General features: G+C 40.9%; 1 protein-coding gene across 2 annotated transcripts in view; it reads right to left on the bottom strand.

Moving 5' to 3' along the window:
- Positions 1–14,902: 14,902 nt before the first annotated feature.
- plpp3 (phospholipid phosphatase 3) overlaps positions 14,903–20,103 on the bottom strand; it is a 29,419-nt gene continuing 24,218 nt past the window's right edge. For both annotated transcript variants that reach the window (XM_051376931.1, XM_051376930.1), the window contains exon 7: positions 14,903–17,198. In XM_051376931.1, coding sequence (XP_051232891.1) covers positions 17,070–17,198 — 129 coding nt within the window. In that variant the 3' untranslated portion in view covers positions 14,903–17,069. The remainder of the gene's footprint in view (positions 17,199–20,103) is intronic.

Here is a 20,103-nt window from a genome sequence, read left to right as displayed (position 1 = left end):
GGCTTTAAGGTATGTCACCATCTCCACCGATCCAGAAAACAGCCAACCACAACACCGAGGTACTGTTAACAGGACATTGGCTCATCATCAAGAGAGACACATCCAAAACCTCAACCATCATCTAGACTCTCCTGACTCAGTAAAGGCAGAAAACATGCAGGTGGAGGATGGAGGGAGCTTAAACTGACTTAGCAGATGGCATTAACAGCCTGCTTTTTCAAAAATGTATCCATAAAATGATAGCTGTGTGCTGGTCTTAGACATCTCAGATGACTGTAGCACACCATGGTATAGCAGTTTTAGCAAAACTGTGCTCTGAATGATTCCACAGAGCTTTCCTGGTAGCGTGATACTGTTCACCAATGACAAGGTCAGGAAAGGGCCGGGGAGAGCTCTTTCACCACAATACTTCAGAAATGAAATACACAAGAGGTTTATTGGTTGTAGTGTTACAGTAGCTAAGGGGAGATTCAGCCCTCAGTGTTTGTTCTGTGTCTGCATTTATAGAAGAATTGGGATGAGGGGATGATCATATGAAGAGTATTTGGACTCCGGAGCAGTGGTGGAAGAAGTACTCAGATTATTTACTTGAGCAAAAATAGTGATACGACAAATAAAATATACTCCATCACATTTAAGATTTTATTTTTCAAACAGAAAAATGGACTTAAAGCAACACAAGTAAAAGCACTTAACCAGAACGGCCCCTTTCAAAGTGTTATGTATATTATACTATTATTATCACTGATGCATTAATGTGTGAGCTGCATGTTTGTTGAGGTGGATTTGACTGTAACTACTAAGTTTTGGCCATTAAATCTGCAAAAAACACAAAAGACAAACAAAAGACATTTCTGTCAATTATTGACTGATTGAGTGCAGTATCAACATTTCAATTTTTTTTTCATATTTCTTGAAAATGGTGTCTGTGTGTCAAACATGGTATGGATTGCTGCAAAGAATTTTGAAAAAGTGTATTTTACAGAAAACAGGTTGCAATTTTCTCACAACACTGGCCAATGTTTTTCTGTTTTGGTCTGCATTTTTGCATTTATTTTAAAATCAATGAAGATATACGGGAAAGGTGGGGAGAGAGAGGGGTATGACATGCAGTGACAGTGGACATTGCTGGTGTAGAATGCACCCTAACCATTAGGCTACAGGGTGCTCTGATGTTTTTCTTTTTTTTTTTGTCAATTCCACACTAAAATAACTTGATAAGATAAAGATTTTCTCAGTGAACAATGCATTATGTTTTAGAAACTGTTCTTAAAATACTAGAAAGTACTGCTATCAGATAAATAAAGTATACAGTATTTCCCTCTAAAGTGAAGTAGGAGTGTAAAGTAGCATTAAGTGGAAATACAAGCAAACTTAACGGTACTGTGCCTAAGTGGAATATTTATATAAATCAACTTTCCATTGCTGTTACTGTGTCTTCTCCTGGATGAAGGGCGGTGACGTGTGAATTTTCATCCCATCAAGAGGTTTGCTTTCATTTAAATTATAGGTTTCTGGTGTGTGAATAAATACACAATGTCAGTATCGTTCTAGGGTGAGTGTGTGTTTGTATGAGGCAGAGAGGGATTTGATGAGTTACACTGTTCTTCAGACTAAGTACAAAAAACCCCATCATCGGAATTCTTCTCTTGCAAAAGAAATCCCTTGTCTGCTGCACTCCTCCCTGTATCTGCTTAATATCTTGTTCCAAGTGGCTCGCAGCGATGATGAACTTCTCTTACACACTAAAGGGGCAGATACATCAGCATGATGACGTTTGCTGGAAGCGAAACAAAACACTGCGAGTACCAGCGGGTTGAATGTGTTGGTACAGTATGTGATGAAAACACACTTGACAATTACAGTTGTTCTTTTTAATGACCTTCATCAGACTAGAAAATTCTCAGGCCAGACAACACCGAAACTGGATTTCTGCTTTTGTGTGTTCAGATGTTTATAGTCATAACCTTTGCTGCGGCTCTTCCAGAAAACTGCACAAAACATGGCAACTCTCCTAGATTACTTTACCTCCCAGTGCAAGCCTCGTGACCCGGACAGTGCTGCCGTTGTTGCAGTTCCAAGTTCATCTCAGGGTATTCTTTGCCTGTCTGGTCTTCATTAGGATGCACTCACTTTGGCCTGAACTTTTCATTATATTGTTGTGCTCTAGACAAATCTAGAGTGGCTTTAGGTAAATTGGGAATAGCTGACATCTGTATGACTGTGTGTATGTTGGACAGCAACCAGAAACCCTTTTCTGCCCCCGACCTCTGTCAGCTCTCAGAGGAACCCATCTTCTCTTCATCATTAATAACAACAGTCACTTCTCCGAAACTGGAGAACCGCATTTCTCTCTTTCCCGCTCCCTCTCCCATCTCCTCTATTCTTTCTCTACCTGCCTTTAACTGTGTGAGAGGGCGCTTGAGTTAAGTTTCAGTGTTGTGAAAGCATGTTTGTGCCAGCTCTAATTTAACACTGAGCGAGCGTAGCATGCTCAAAGAGGGGGCGGTGACGAGTGGAGTGTGTGAAAATTACAGTGAAAACTTCACATAATGCAAAAAGACGTACAGTAAGTGAAGCCAGAGCAACACAGAGGGGTGAACATGAACATGGTTTTCCCAGGCTCTGAGTCCCAGAAGAAACAACCTTCTGGTCTCTATCATGCACACACTGTGCTCTACATGCACAGAAACAAGCACTGATAGCGCAAACTGAACTGACAACTAAAATAAATGTGTTTAATGGTGAAATATCAATTTATGTGCATTATATTCTGCAGAGGCTCAGAGTGCAAATGCCTCCTTATATGGAGCAGCTTTGGACTTTGGGGTAGTGAACTCATGGGGTCTGGATGTAAGAGAATATTTTTCTCTGAGCCTACAGCCTGATTTGGTGTCCCACTGAGCGAAAGATAATAAATGCTTGTGTGTGTTTGCCTGAGTGCACATATCAACAGGAACCATCAGGTAACCTCTTAATGGACTAATTGCAAGAATGCTGCCTTTGGAAACTTCAAATGTCAGTGAAGCAGACTTATACAACAGACTCACACAGTTTGAAGGAATGTGCACTGACAGCCCCTCCTTCTATAATAAGGCAATAAACAGAAGGATTACCAGACCCAATTAAGAGTAAACCTCAGTCTCTGTCCGCACATTCTCCAGCTGCTCTGTGGCAACCCGCGATTCAGACAGGAAACACTTAGTGTACAAATACTTACAGCCAACTTACAGAGTGGTTTCATGTGTCAGTCATTGATGCACACAAATGAAGAGTTCATTTTTAAAACACTATGCTGTGTGAAAAACATGTTTATCACGCCAAAGAAATGCACATGATTAAACAATTCAGTCAGGTTGGGATTGATTATAAACGTTATCAATCATTTATAAGTCATTCTTTAATGTAATTGTGCAGATCAGTACAGTATATGTGCCTTATACCTGAACATAATTTTTAAAAGAGGAAAGGGGGTAATAAGTTCAGTCCACTGATAAAATAAAACTCATCATAATGTTGTGTTTTCCAGGTGAGCTGCCAGATGTGGCCTGATAAGTCGTATTGTGCACAGAGAATGAGACGACTTTGATACATAAAGAAAATAAATTACGCCTCTGCAGGAAGACAATTATCATTGTATTCGATCATTACTGTTGGCTTTCCCATCATCCAGTGATCATTTTAGCTGAAGAACATTTAAAGGTCCAGTGTGTAGGATTTAGTGTGTGTGCCAATTTCAGTCAAAATGTGTAAAATGTCACAGTTAGATGTCACAGATAAATACTGAATGTTCAATTTTTTAAGCAATAAATTAGCATTTCTTAAGAAAACATTGGTAAATGCTTGCTGTGAACTTGAATATTATTTTGACCACACAAGTGATTTGTGACACATAATTATGAATATATTAATCAATATATCATGAGATGAGATTTATTTGGTGAATTACTTTACTATGTTTATTGAATTCTGCATAAATTAATTCATGGTAACTACATATATAAGCATATTTGTATTCTGCAATGTAGATGAGGAACTACATAAGGTGCATGTTACCTGTAATGTTACCAATGGTTAAGATTGGTGGAGTAATATGATGTAAAGTATTGTTCAGTTGTCCTACTGTTGAAGCAGACATTAAAGTGGATCGAGTAACCAAGATGAAGTTGTCCCTGTGCTTTTGTTTTACCCACGACCCAAAGGTAGTTTTAATACAGTAACTATCAAGTTTATAGTTAACGCTAAGAGTAACCACCGTTACCATATTAATCATTTGCTTCAGTTTTTGTTGCCACTCATCTATATTAACATTCTCTCCTATTCATTTGTGGGCCTTAAAGTATTTTGCATAAAATATCTGCAAACTGACTACCGTATCAAGGGTTCAGCCTCTAACCTTAAGTGATAACTGTCAGCTGTATCATTCAGTGTTCTTCACCAGTTGCAAAAGATCTTTAAAGCCTCTGAAATTTTGATTTCAAATCTTGGACATTTATCAATACCATTCAGTATTCATGACTAAATAATCAACAAAAAACGTCCGCTATTACCTTCATCATGGACTGTGTGACTGTGGTTTGATCAACTTTGATTTACAGCTGTACAAACATGAGTGCACAACTATATACGTATCATAATGATTTAAACATTGCTCAAACCTCATTGGTGCATGGAAGTATGTGAAATCACCTTTTTCTTACTGAGCCAATGCAGAGCAGTGGTCACAAAATACATAAATCTCTTATGTGAAATAATCAAAACTGACAAAAAACTTTGACAAATAAATGTGCATTCATGTAGGTCAAAATTCAAAACTAAACTAAACTAAAACTCTGTATGTGGAAAAATACTTCTCTTTTGAACGACACATGTGGGTGGCTGCTACCCTAATTTAATATTCAGCTGTAATCTCTGTGTGTGCATGTAAGTCTTTGAAACACGCTGTGAGCCTGAGTGTTCAGTCACAACCAACAGGAAATAAGAGATGAAAAGCCTTACATGGCCCATCATACAGTACATTTTGTATGCACACACACTCACACGCAAACATGCACAAGACAGATTTATACTATAATTTAAGCATTTACATAAGCTTGGTGCAACGGTCTGGAGAGGCATTTTGCTCAGTCTGTTGCTATCTTGTTTTATGGCAGCTGTAACAGAAAGGCAGTGACACTGAGATGTGTATAAATCACTCTGAGCCATGAGACTCAACAGGCTTACTGCAGATCACATTCATATTTCACATCCCCAGTCATGCTGTATAAATGGTGCTTCTGTGAATGTTAAATATAAAGAAATTCAAACACACTCTCTCTCCTGGGAACCTGGCCTACGTTCTACCTGAGTTTGGGGCCTCTCAGAGTCAGTGGTTCATTTCCCAGCTCCAAGGCCCCTGTCTTTCCATCTGTCTCTCTCTGTGTCTCTGCATCTCTCCCTTTAGGTAAGAGACATGGGAGTTCTGGCTGGGTTCTGCATATAGAAACTGCGTGCTTGTGTGTGAATGATGGATTGTGGTTTTGTGTCCACAGCTGCTGCCAGCGGGGAGAGAAACAGGACATTGCCCAGCTGGACCTGAGCCCTAACCTGGACACACACTCTGAACCTTTCCCTTGTCAGCATCAGCATAAACCCTGGGACCCCTGTTTCTGTCCTTACCCAAATGCAGAGATCCTACCTCTATGACTTCAAGGTCCACATTGGTTTAGCCACCATTTATCCACAACCATTTTCATTTATTCACATTTTTGACCAGGTGGAGGAGCCTCCAAAGCAGCAACCATGAACAATGAATAGTAAAGGTGGCCCTATTGCATATAGAGTCATTGAAAGGACATGAGTTGAATAGAAAACAAATTTGCGCTTGGAAGTTTCAGCTTGTTGGCTATAATTTTGATTTTCTAACCATAACATGAACAGATATTGCAAAAAGAGAGAATTTTATAAACACTTGTTGTATGGTGATAGGGTGGCACAAACACACGCATGGGCACACTCTGCATACACATATTCAGTGGCTATATGGATATCGATATGGATATTGCTTGGTAGCTACAGCTAAAATCTGTACAGTTGCTATAATGAGCTGTTTGTGGCAAAGTTTTTTGAAGTGGGGTTGTATCAGGTACTTATCTATAGTGGAATTCCTACAGTAGATAGAAGTCATGCCCCAAGTTTGGATAAGAAGAGAGGAGTACTGGCAAGGAAGCTAAGAAATACTCTGCTGTGGACAGAGGCAGCAATATAAGTGTACACTATATTTAGAATGTGTTCACCGCTTTACATTGTTGTCACACAGCCATTTCCAACTGGAAACTGAAGTGATATCACTCTCTCCAAAGCCATCAGAATCCTTTGACAAAAACATTGCAGATCACGGGAGTAGCTGGTCTACCACTGCCCCAATCCACAGCAATTAACGATCCAAACTAACATGTTGGAACACCAAAGTCACACAATAACACAAACCTAACCTATCTGCTACATTCTTGTTTTCACAAACACAAAGAGATACACAGACAGACAAACTGCCAGACAGCAGATAATAGACAGAGCCCAGAGAGGAGGAGCTGGGTCACAGCAGGAAGCCAGAGACAGACAGATCAGTGCCAAATAGAAGGACTGCCCTTTCTGTGTCCTCCTCCTCTGCAGCCATAAACAACCTTTTACCTTTCATCCCCCAGTGCTCTGTGCTACCTGTTAACCCCTGACCTCTAACACATGATCTCCAGCATCATGACCTCTGATCTTTCACCTCTGGAGGTCATGGTCAGTGTCCTGCTGTTTGTCACCCAGTATCTTTGCTCTATTCCTCTAACTTTCCTTCATGCTCAACTGGGATACCTGTATGAGCATGGGGTAGTTACAAAAAATCCCCAGTCCCCCTTCTTACTAAACCAGATCAGTCATTCAGTATTGCCTGGAAATGAGCAACACAATATAGCAAGAAGACCAAAGGTTGACAGAGGGGACTGTTGTTGATGCGGCACTTACGTCTGTAATCTCAGCTGGGATTGAAACCAGATGTCTGGATGACGAGAAGTGGGAGGCAGGAGGAAGAGTAGTTAAAGGAGCGGAGATGAAGGTAGATAAAAGGGGAGGGGGGAAATAAGAATGTGTAACCCTTGAGTGCCCCGCTTTAAGTCTTGAATGCACATCTTTTCCTTAAGAAAGAAAGGCAGATTGAGGGAGAGAGATCATGTCACACCTTGTAAATCTGCACATTTTCCTGCCTTAATAACGTTGAAGATCCATAACATGAAACTTTAGATCCTTTGAAGAGGTAGTGCCAACCTCCCAACAGTTTACCTCTAGTTTTCCTCCTTTATTTATCTTGTACTACACCCTTTACAGAAGACAGCAGGCACATAAGGGCACTGATATACATTAAATTGAGAGTCCTGCAACTCACTCCGATAGAACAGTCACACTGTAAAAGCAGCTTGTCCATAAAGCCTTTACCACTGGAGACTTGCTTTTCCATGGAATAAAACAATTGATGAGTAAGTCTTCCAGCGAGGACATAATGCTGCATTGTTTGCGATGCATGAACTATGAGAGAGAAGCATTTTATTATCATGGAAATCTGTTTATTTTTGGTGTTCCAGTAAAAGAGATTGTTTGGTCAAAGGCTTAACACACGCTTAACTTACCCTCCCCAGACTTGATCTGATGTCCGCATAAATAACACAGAAACATTTTTAATCCATTATATGTTTCAGAAAAAAATGGCAGTTATTATTTTACTGTCCAGAATGTATGGCACGTTTAGCTTGTTAGCACAAAGAAACAAATACCACATTAATTCTGACTTTTTTTCAATGGAAACCAATTGGACTGTCACAGAAGACATTTTGGAATGTCACAGTACAAAAGGCACAGATATAAATAATATAATGAATGGCTGATTTCCATTTAGCTGCTCCAGCTTCAAGGTGTTGGTATTGTGCATGCTGTCACAGTGTCATAGCTTACTGGGGACAGAACCATTGTCAATGTTATTAGTGCCTGTTCTTTTCCCGCTGTGACAAGCCAGAAACTGAAGAACGCAAGGGAGAGATGCAGACGTGTTATTGTTCTAGTGCAAACAAAGTACTTAGCAACATCCTGTTTGTGCCAGAAAGAAATAGGCTGGTCTAGAAAAACCACTTGTTTGCAGTCATTACCCATATATAATTGTGCCAGTTTGATTGTAATGATGTTTGAAAATACATGTTGATATCTTGAAATATTAGTAGCTAAACACAGAAGATGACAAAGCTAGCATTTGGAAAGCATATCCCCTAAAATAGCAAATAACATAATTGTTTTCCCAGAATGTGAGTGTGTCAGCACTTATGTGTAGTCAGAGCAGCGACCTTCTTTCTCATTTAGGAATGAACTTCTTCAACATGTGATGACAATAAAGACATCACTGACATTGTCTCTCAGAGAAGCCATAAAACATTCATTGACAGTTATTGTTTGGACTCTCAAAGGAGACATTATCTTGTTGCTCTCCAGGCCTCAGAAAGACAACAAACAAGCATCTGGCTGAAGAAAGTTTATAGCACTGTGTAGGGGGTGGATGTGTAGGGAAAGTGGTCTTGTCTGTTCTCTCAACGTTTGACTCACTTCCTCACTCTGGGTGTAGCATCTGCACACATCAGGGGTGGAAGTGTCCTGTGAGGTGTCAGAGACTAAAGGTCTGTGGTGGGACTCAACACAGGAGTCAATTCCTGTAACTCAAATGTGTGAGTTGTGGTTAGATAGTTTTTTCACTGAATCATAGATTGGACAAAAAAACACACACACACACACACACACACACACACACACGAACACGAACATTCACAATGAATGTGTGGGAATGGTGTTAACTGTGGGCCAAGCAGAGACAAGCATGAAATCTACCATGAAGGACTACTCATGTCATGACACCCCTTCCCCCCATTTGTATTGCTCATCTGCTTCTGTCTGTAACTCTCAGTCCTCTCTCTGTCTGCTTCTATCTATCTATCTATCTATCTATCTATCTATCTATCTATCTATCTATCTATCTATCTATCTATCTATCTATCTATCTATCTATCTATCGTCCCATGTCAGTTGTGATGAATCCCAGCATCACTGAAGCGTCGTATACCCCCACAGCCCTGAAATTACTCAGTCTGACAGCTAACACAACCCTTGTGTCATGTGCATGCACAGTACAGTAAAAATTCTTTAGGTCAGAGACATTAGGAGCCCCATTGAGAACAATGTGGTGCAAATAAAACCCTGTGTGGAAAGATTCATCACAAAAATATTTGAACGTTCTCCGGAGAGATTTGAGGATGAGGGTTTAGTTAGGCCAGAAATTGAGCCACGCACATACATTTATATAAACATACAAGCACATATGCTGTATATACATATACATAAATTTGGACCAACCGATGATGGATGGGCTTTGGGAGTTTTGTTACATGGTAAATCATATTTCCTCAAGCTAGCCCATGTCTGAGCTTATGAAAGCTCGCAGAGAGCTGAACTTTCCTCCATTGGCCTCAGTCTCCTACAGAGAAAGACAAACTGATACCAGAACTGAATCACGCGCTTCACAATCGATAATTCTTGCTTTACTGTTTAATGGTCACATTACAGCTTTCAACCTGAATACGTGCATATTCCAGTAAATTCTTCAGAGTGAACATCATAGCTTTACGAGTACGACGGATGGGCCAAAAGTCTGGAGCAGGTATTCAGCTCATTGTCAGTGAGGCAGATGCATAGTCCCTGAGTGCTGAGCTCACAGTTGGCTCCCTGCAGGATGACACAACAGATACGCAACAATCTGCACACACACATTCATGACCAGTAAATCAGGCAGCAGCCTCTGGATTGTAGCCAGAGGGACTGAGTTGAATTCTGACTCCTAATCATGACCCAGTGGCTCTGCGCTGCTGGAGAATGTGTGTGTGTGTGTGTGTGTGTGTGTGTGTGTGTGTGTGTGTGTGTGTGTGTGTGTGTGTGTGCATGTGGGACCAATATGTGTTTGTAGGTTTGAGTGCAGTGTTGCGTGAGCAGGTGAACCATGGGGGTTTAAGCAACTTTGGCTGTATAAATTTCCTTTGGCAACCTTGAAGAGAAAAGAAGGCAAGAGTGGGAAGGGGGAGAGAGATTGCCTAACTCCATTTTGTTCATTTAAAGGATCACAGAGGTCTGTGTCGCAGTCGTCTAACCCCATTTCCTCCTCACCTCTCACTGCTCTCCCTTCATCCTCCCCCTTTCTTCTCCATCTCTCCAAACCATCATCTCCTCTAAAGGAACTAGACAGGTGAAAGCTGAGAAATCTTCACTCTGCATTCGATGTGTCTGACTGCATCAGTGGGAATGATGACTAAGTGTATGTGCGTGCATTTGAAAAGGTCAAGATGTCATCAGGTTTTTCCCCTTATGTTTTTGAACTAGTTGTGATGTTTGATATGAGGATCTCTGTCTTGGAACAAAACAATGAAAATAACCACCAATACATTTTTTTGCATCTGTAGAAATCATGTCTAGTAAAAACTTCAGAGCAACTAAATCCCTGCGCTGCTTTTCTGACCTGTCCATTCCTCCATATGGGCCATGAGGGGACTGATGAGAGGAAGGAAATGTCTTTTCCATACAGGGAGTCACACAAGGAGGTGATACATAATGAAGGACGAGTTTATATTGTTCAAACTGAAAAGTAGAGGATTAAAGTTTGTGAATAAAGCCGAAACCTCACACACAAGCAGAGAGAAATTGATAAACAGGGCTTTGTAAGGCACGTTGGAGACAAACGTGAACGTGAGAGAAATAGAGAGCGAGAGAGTAGGTGGACACAGAGGCCATTGATGTGAAGATGACATAATCACCTGTTGCCCCCACGTACAGCCAACATCTGTGAAATTTATTAACTTTCTATCCTTCACTCTCCTCTCCCTCTTTTTCCATCGAGCTCACCACCCATGCACAGACACTATGTCACACAGAAGTGGAGTGGGCTATTAGTTTTTATATACATGCAGTTGTTACATTTCAGAAACAAGAAGACTCTTGAACTGCAAATCCTAGAGGTCTGTTTAAGATTACTCTGCTTTGAGCTATAAATGTAAAGATACAATGAGTCAGCTCTTAAACTTCAATCATTAACTTTGGACTGGATGTTATTTAATCAAAAACATTCAAACTTCCAATTATAAATACTAAGAGAGAATAGAACTACAATTCTGCAACTAGAACACCAATTGAAAAAACATCACAGCAAAACAACAAGGCCTTTTGGGTTCCTCATGACCACCATAGTTTCTCCCACACGTCTGGAAGGGTGAGCTGTATTCAGTTGGTTGCAATCTGCAACTTTACTGCTTGATGTCACTAAATCCTACACACTGGTCCTTTAAAACCACAATTGTGAACTTCATGGTGGTACTAAAAGGAAAGGTTGTGGGATCATCACAATAAGTAGGGTACATCCTCTGGGAACCATGAATGTCTGTATATCTTTTTGTTCAAGTTAAGTAGATATTAAAATATTTTACTGGATAAATGAAAACTTGATGTAACGTCAGGGGATCATCAAAGCCAGTAGGATTTATTCCCTGGGGATCATGAATATTTGTACAAAGTTTAATGGCACAGACAATAGTTGTTGAATATTTCTTGTTTCCATTACTTACTGTGAATACACACAGAGAAATTCAAATCAGAACAAAAGAAATAGGTTAATTCAGTCTTCCTCTGTGTCACAATAAACATAAGATTGATGTCCATTTTACACTCACTGGATTGAGATTTCATTCATATCAAGAAGCACCAGAATATATCCCTTGCTGAGACAAAGACATAGTGTTCTCATGCAGGATCATCATCATAAAAGCATGGCATTAATCCTAAATATTAATCCTCCTGCTGCCTACACATGTGCTCATTGACTGATAGTGGCATCCAACACCCCACCATGTCCTTATTTTAATCAGAGATGTGAATATAATACAGTAGATTTACTAAAACTGGGTTAATACTTCCCAGAATCAGTCTTCTTTTCATTCATGTAAAGGCTGCTCCATGCATCCTATCTGACACAGCAGTGCAGCATCCACAGCTGCTAGAAGAAGCTGTTGTTCTTTATTACTCATTTCATCCATCAATATCCACGTTTCTGTACATTTTTGTCAGGATGGAACACATTTCAATCAGCATTTGGAATGTGGAGCACTAAGACCAGCAAAATAATAACCATATCAAACCTGCAAAACAGACACTGATTTACTGTAAACAGTTGACTTCTGAGAGTTTCTGCTCTGATTCCCCTAAAGGAAGTGCAAAGCCTTGCCCAGACTCTACTCCTCTGGTTATACTCTGGCGAGTCTGTGTGCTTCCCCGGGGCCCAGCTGACTCTCCACTCCCTGGACTGTGCTGCAGAGAAAAGACCCTCAGAGCTCCAGGCCTCCAGACAGCTCTCCTGGAGGTGCCACCCTTGCCACAACCCAGCTCTCTCTCTCTCTCTCTCTCTCTCTCTCTCTCTCTCTCTCTCTCTCTCTCTCTCTCTCTCTCTCTCTCTCTCTCTCACATGCAGCATTCAAGCCAAACCAGAGCCACCTACAGTAGCACTCTTGTTAGGCCGTGAGGCTTTTTATATCATGTGTGCCAGTGGGCCATTTGCTTTTTGACTACAACCGCTACATGGCAAGAAAAGAAGTCTGTTCATCAGCCTTGTTTTTGATTGCCAGCTGAGAGCCACTGTAACCACTTTTACACATGCTGATTCTGAGCTACCACATAGAGTTAAATATAAACTAAAATTACTCTTTCACACTTGCCAAATCTAGCTTCTGCATTCTTGCTTATGACATACCTTTTGCAGACTTATTGCTTTCAGAGTGTGATATTCACCCATGTCCTTGTGCAGTCATTCAGTACATGGCATGTGGATACATATGTTATCAATCTGTCGGGCTTCTTCTCAGAAAGGAAAGGTTTTCCACAGCAATTATACTGGAATCTCTAACAAAGTCCAGTTGAGCAGAACGGGGTTAACTTGCTGCTGACACTCATCAGCTGTCAAATGACACTTTATTTTCTACATTCAAGTGCATCAAAATTCAGTCTAATAAGCTGTATTGCTCAATGATAATGCATATTCTAATGTCATATTTGCATAATTTCTTGTGTCAGTGGTGTGTGGTGTATTTTCAAAATGTAAACTCAGGAAAATCAGCTTTGTTTTTAACATGACCACGGTGCATTTCTGAGTTTATCCAAAAGGGTTTTGATAGGCTTTTCTAAGACCAAGGGTGGAGGAAATTCTCAGCCCACAGAGGAGGATGTAATCCATCCAACTTGTGTTAAAATGGCAAAATCACCAATGAGGTTTTCACATGCCAACAGGAACTAGCATTTGAGTTTTTTACACAGGTTTGGACACTCAAAAGAAGGAAACATCAGCTTCATGTAAAGTAATAAATGAGAGTAAACAGACCAAGTGGATGTACTGTACAGTGTGTGATGATGAAGGCTACACACCCAGCACACTGAGAGAGGTACAGCACTATGTAATGCTTTGGCCTCCCTGTGACGCCCCGTGCCAGCTCTGCTCTGCTCTGCTGCTGCCAAACAAGACCACAACATGGGCCTCTCTCTGCCTCAGCAGCGGGCCCTCTACTATTACAGCCATGCATGGCTGACCCCAGGCCTACCAGCTGTTCACAGGCACCGTAAATCTCAGTTTGGTGCTGTTTTTTTACAACTGACCTCAGACCATCTGTACTGTCACTGTCAATAAAAGACAGCACTTTACAGGACACTGAGGGGAAACATGCATGCCACTATAATGATAACACCAGACAAATGATTGCCCTAAATGATTACCTCTTAACTGAACAGCAAGAACCAGTCATTTATTGCTAGAGGCTCTGAGGTATTCTTTCTTTCTTTTTTACTTTCTTTTTGACTCAACCTTTGTTTTCTTCTTCTTCATATCAAGCTTGCATGAAAACCATCAAAAACATTGGTTCTTTCTTGGCCACGTTACAAATCTGCTTAGAATTTTAGATTTTTAGGTACACAACTGTATTTGTTATATATGAACGTTAAGTTCTGAGTATTGTTATGTGGACATGCACATAAAATGGTGCGTTGGGCATAATTACAGTGTAGCTTTTGGATTTAACATTGTTTTTGTAAGAAAGCCGATAAACACTTGAAATGACAGAGAAGTGTCATTCAGGCTTTTCTCTCCTCAGTTCAAACATGCTGTGGTGGAGAAAATGACACTTCTTGTTTAGGGCCAAATGACAAACCATAGTGGAAGTTCAGTTCTGCTCTTTTGCTTTGAAATACACACACACGCGTGCGATGACGCCAGCTCCTCTAGTCTGGTGTCTGCCAAGGTGTGAAATCGCACACACTTTTGAGCCCTTTTCAGTGTGTGCGTCTTTACACCTGTATTTCATGTGGTAGTTTTGACAAAAGGAACTACGGCCATGGTGGCCGTTTCAATAGTGTGTTTCCTCTGCAGCTGTGATATGTTACATTACAGTAATCAGCACTATTTTAGACAAGTCAAATTCTGCAGTACAATCTTAATTAAGAAAAAGTACAGATATATCACCAAAATGTGCCAAATGTATGTTATCATATATTGTTTTATTATATCATTAATCTATTGGTGTGTTCAATCCATTTGAAATATAGTGGACCAGAGGTATTAAAAGAATAAAATTGAAGTACCTTAAATGTGTAATTAAATACAGTGAGTAAATGCACATTCCACCAGTGATTGTCGTCATTGTGTGCAGTTTTTATATTTTCTTGTGGAAAACAAAGGGATCATTTCCAGGAGCAAACAATTACAACAAAAATCCATCAAGTCATCATCAGAAACCTCAGGATTAACAGTCAAGGCAAACCAAAGTTGTGTTCATACTGAGCTTTTTATTTAAAAGCACATGTATTAGAGCTAAGTACATTTAGCAGAAAAAAAACAGCATTGCAACTATGTCTTTGTACAAAAAAAACGAGACAATACAAAAATACTAATATTGGATTTTAATACAATTGTGGGTGTATTTTGTTTTTGAATGCATATTACAAACATAACTATCACAATCTACAATAGTTTAGTTATCTAAATACAAAAATCTGTCAATTGATGCTTTTTAAGCAGCATTTTGTAAAGAACACAGGTCTGTAATCATAGTGGATATATCTAAACATGTTAAGAAACAATATCTTACAGAGTTAATTTTAGTGATCTATACATTATTTATATATTTATAAAAAGAGTGTGAAAACGGCTTTGTGAAATGATAGGACGGACTATACGATGAGAAAGATGTGCAACATGGCGGAGTGTGTTGTTGGAGGAGGATTTCTGAGTAGGCTGTAAATAAAAAGGGCATCTGTACAATTGTTAGTGATTATACAGGACAGGCTATAAACATACAAGGTTAAAGATGCTTTTTAGCAAAGAATAAAAATATTAGATCCACAGTTTTTATAACATTCACCTGCTCTCTCACTCTCTGACACACAGTGGCACACACACACAAAAACACACACTTGGCACAGCTGACAGTGTGCGTGTTTCATGACACACATAGTTTATCAAGAAGGGGTTCCATTTCACAGGGCACAGCGCTCATACATATGTAAACACATTCAAACACACACAAGATGTACATGTACAAGCACAAGTGTACCCACACAAGCACAAGAGTGTACAGGACACACCATACACACACACATACACACACACACACTGAGAGACAAACATCTATTGCCAATGAGTGATTGGGTGGGTGAGAGCCCCTCCCTGCCAGCGGAAAGAGCCCAAATCATCCCAAAATAATGTGCCAGCTTAGCTGTAAATCATCACCCTCTTTCCAGGGTGACAGACCGCACCCCTTCACTCTACCCACCCATCCCCTTCCCGTTTAGGAAGCCAAACAGATGGCCCCAACACCAGGAAGTGGCATGGCACAGCCATGCCTCTTAAACAGGTGCTGGGAGGCTGCGAGATCTGCCTCCCTCCTTCCACAGAAAATATCCCCCCTTTACTACATCTAACCCTCAAGAAATGCAACATCCCGGGTTTGGGCCACTCTGAAAGTCCACAACAAAAATCTTGTCGTGCTGATGCCGAGACATAGTTATATGAGGTTGGAGGGCTTCACTTCTTTCTGTTATTGGGATACTGGTGTCTTGCGGATCAGTCAAAAAAGTTAAAACGACTGCTCTGAAACCTGTCAAAAGGCCTAAGAAGATCAGTATACAATCCTTACAGCGGCCTACTAGTACAGGATCATTGTTATTAAATCCATGCTATGCTAACATTATCCTGCCAGAGTATGGAGTGAAACCACCACACCAGGCTCGGTCGGCTTCTAGGAGTTCATATTTTTGTCTCGTGGGTGTCAGCATCATCAAGTTTTCTTTCAGTTAGACATCTCAGGCAGCAAGTGGTGATAATGGACAATGAACTTAAAAACAGTGCTATAAGTTATATTTTTCTATACTGTTAATATTTCTATGCTGCTAGTTATTGCAGTAATATCCTTCCTGTAGCTAAGGAAGTTGTTATCCTACGGTGTTCCAAGGCCACAGAGAGTTCAGAGAGGAAGCATCACTGGACATCCCTCTCTCCCTAGGCAGGGGGTTTGTCTTTTTTTGTCTCTTTTCTTCATTTCTTTTTCTTCAAAAGTGTTTTCCCTTTCTGTGGTTACACTTCCACCAAACCTCCACACCCTCAGCTCTGCCTGTCAAGTCATCAATTTCTTAATTCGTTTTGTCTTTTAGCTTCCAATTCTTTTCTGCTTGTGCTCAAAATGATGGGCTCAAATGTTGATTAGTAGTTAACATAATAGTAAATAATAAGTCTGGATAGTGAGAGTGGACTCTGCTGTGCAAATCTCAAATCTGACATCCTAGTCCACAAAGCACCTCGCTGGGCACTGCAAAAAGGGAGGAGGATGCCATTTGAGAAGCAGCTACAGTCTCTCGTCGCTACATTCTACTGTCCGATGGGAGGTGAGCAGCGCTGGGATTGGCTCCTCAGTCACAGGAAGACGTTGTGGCCTCTTTCACACCATGTTGTGGTGGTTGTTTCTGTCAATGATGTCGGATGAAGGAAGCAGCTCCTTCTTGATGGGGGAGGGCGGGGGTGTGGCTGGCTTCACCCGAGGCTTGAACAAGTCTGACACGTAGAACACCTGGTGGAGACAGAGAGGGAGAGCAAGGTGAGGAAACAGATGGCGAACAGCACACAGAGAAGATATGAAGAATCAGAGACAATAGAGGTCAAAATGATTCCTAATTAAATAAAGATGGGATCTGATTGCTCAAACCAAATATGGAGATGGTTATTTGGACTTGTGTGCGCCAGACAACTTCAGTAAGGGTGTTGAAGTCTGTTCCCCAAAGCAACTGGATCTGGAAATAGTCTGGATAAAAATATGGAATGTGTGTGAACATGTGAATATGCACCCACATGTTCATGTGCTTGCAGGGGAGCTGCATGCTCGCGCAAGTGTAATTGTGAATACTGCATTACTTCATAATGCCATGATGAGAAACTCCTCTCTCCGCCAGACCTTGTGCAATCCCAAACAAGCAACACTGAGTAATCTGTCTGAAGGAAGTGATCTTAGTATAGCTCACTCTAACCTGACAACCAAATTTAGTGAACCGTGGCTAATCTTCTATTAAATTATGCCAGAGTGAATTCACGTTTTACATCAACTGTGAGGTCACTCTGGCGGAGGAAGATAGAGAGTAAAAGAAAGAAATCACTTCCTGTAATCCTGATGACATCATATGTCAAACAGGAAAATGGGCAGGGGTGGACAGGAAGTTGGACCATGGAAACTACTGTCCACTGTAAAAGTGGATTGCCGTTTCCACTTACAAAGGTCTGGGGTCACCCATGAGCAGCAGTGGCTTCAGCTGCGGACTAACACACACAAACACACACAAATAGCACACACATCATTGGCAGGCGCGGCAGCTTTTCCTTCCGTGCTGCCAGTCGAGGGCGAGTAGGGGGCCTGTGCCAGGGAGACGAGGAGGGAGGGCCAAGGGGGGAAGCTGCCATTCAACACTAAACTGTGAGAAAGAGAGCCCACTGTGCACCAGCTCCTCAGGAAAAACAATATGGATAACTCTCACTGGGAATGTCATACAGGAATGTCCTTGGGGGAAAACATACTAGTGTTCATCTTTTGTTGTTTTCCTGTAAAAAAAATGAATGAAACAGTCTGTAACAAAGACTGTCTCATTCAGTGTTGGGCACAACACAAAGACATCCTCCCATTACAGCTTGACATTTACTGACCATAAATGACCTTCACTGGTGACCTTTGACTGGATGACATCACATGGAGATAGATGCCTCCATAGCAGCGGCACTGTTACAGCTGCCCTCATAGTTTTAAAGGGCTTCTTTGTCTATACAGTCAGTGCAGAGTCTTTACATGCTATATTAAATATTAGGGGAGTTTTGGGGGACATGATGCAGTCACATCTCTGAGAATCATCTGTGCTGTCATGGAAAATAACCCATGATGGCTCATTTCCCATCAGGATGCATTGCGTCCAATCACAGCAGGCCTTGTTGCTGCATCACCCAACCTCCGACCTATCGCTCCTGGACCTACTATGGTGGAAGGCTTATCACGACCTCAACGCTTCCTGTGCGTGATATACACAAACACAAAGCCACCAGGCCTTTTGTGTTGAGTGATGCAGACTCAGCAGTTAGGCTGCTAATACAGGAAAGAAAACAGCTGAACATTTAAAGGTGTGTGTGTATATATATATATATATGTCTTCAGTTGTGTGCTGTTAACCACTAGCCTGACACATAAAGAAGCTGAGTCACACAGGAAATGAGAGCACTAACTCGCAGTTACTTTGAATATCATGAATGTTGTGAATAAAATGGTGAATTTACACATGAAACTAGCTATGAATATAATTGCAACCCAACCACACAACACACCAGCAAATACATTTAAACCAATGTAGGTTAAGAGAAGTAACTGAATATACTGAAACATTGCTGAGAAATAGAGGGCTTTTCAGAGCTAACTTATCATGCGAACATGTGTTTGGGTGTACATTTCTGAGGTTTTACTTTATTTTAGGAATGGTTTGTTTTTTTGTGACAATGTGACAGTGATCAGTTTTCTGAAAACCAAAAACCACGCTAACATGTGTCACAATGTGTATGTGCATTTTAAAATAAAAAGGTGTTGCGGGGGTATACACAGTCTGAATTTCGACAATTGAGTTGTGTGTGTGGAGTGATAAAAGAAGACTTCCTGCTTCTACACAAGTTCACTGACCACACAGATGCTGCTTCAGTATTTGAGACACTGAGCATGTGGAGCATGTCATTGTGCAGAGATAGCATCCTCTTGCTCCCTCCTTCTTTAATGCCTGACCCGACTCCTCTCCACTGTGACAATGAACCTCGAAAAAACAAATGACCGCCGCCTAGGCTTTCTCTCTGACAGCTGCTTCCTGCTGGAATTGGTCCTCTTGACCTTTATTACGACACATGTTGAAAACTAGGTCAATGCGTCTGATGGGAAGTGCCAGGTAGGACAGACGGACCATTTCCTGTTGTGGTTCTGCGTTTCTCTGGATAACAACCCTGCAGACATAGTCTGGAGTGTTTTACCCAAAACAGACATTCATCTACATATTCTTCAATAAGCTTCATGTGTCCGACTCACCAGTGTGAGTGTAAACCAGCAATTAACTTACAACAAAGGCAACAAGGCCGTAGTCTAACACGTCACTACATATGAATGTGTTCATTCTTGCCCCATGTTTGTATTGTTAATTTACTGGCACTCAATGGGGGTGCTCTGGGATTAAAGAGGTAACTGTAGCCTAGGGAAACCTGGAATAGCACTGACAATAAAGTAATGGAACAACTCACTACTCAGACAATTACTAAAATGTATTTGGAAAGAAAGACACTTTTCCACAAGGCAGTATAACTCTTCATGTGATATTTAGAACAATTGTTCACAATCGCACACCTGGGACTAAAGTGCAAATCCACTAACTTGTTCAATATGTTCTTTTGTTCTTCAAATCAGACTTTCA

Source organism: Dicentrarchus labrax, unplaced genomic scaffold, assembly GCF_905237075.1.
Source record: "Dicentrarchus labrax unplaced genomic scaffold, dlabrax2021, whole genome shotgun sequence".
NCBI classification, from domain to species: Eukaryota; Metazoa; Chordata; class Actinopteri; family Moronidae; genus Dicentrarchus; species Dicentrarchus labrax.
Note: the sequence above shows the minus strand (reverse complement) of the source record. Positions and strands in the feature narration are given on the sequence as shown.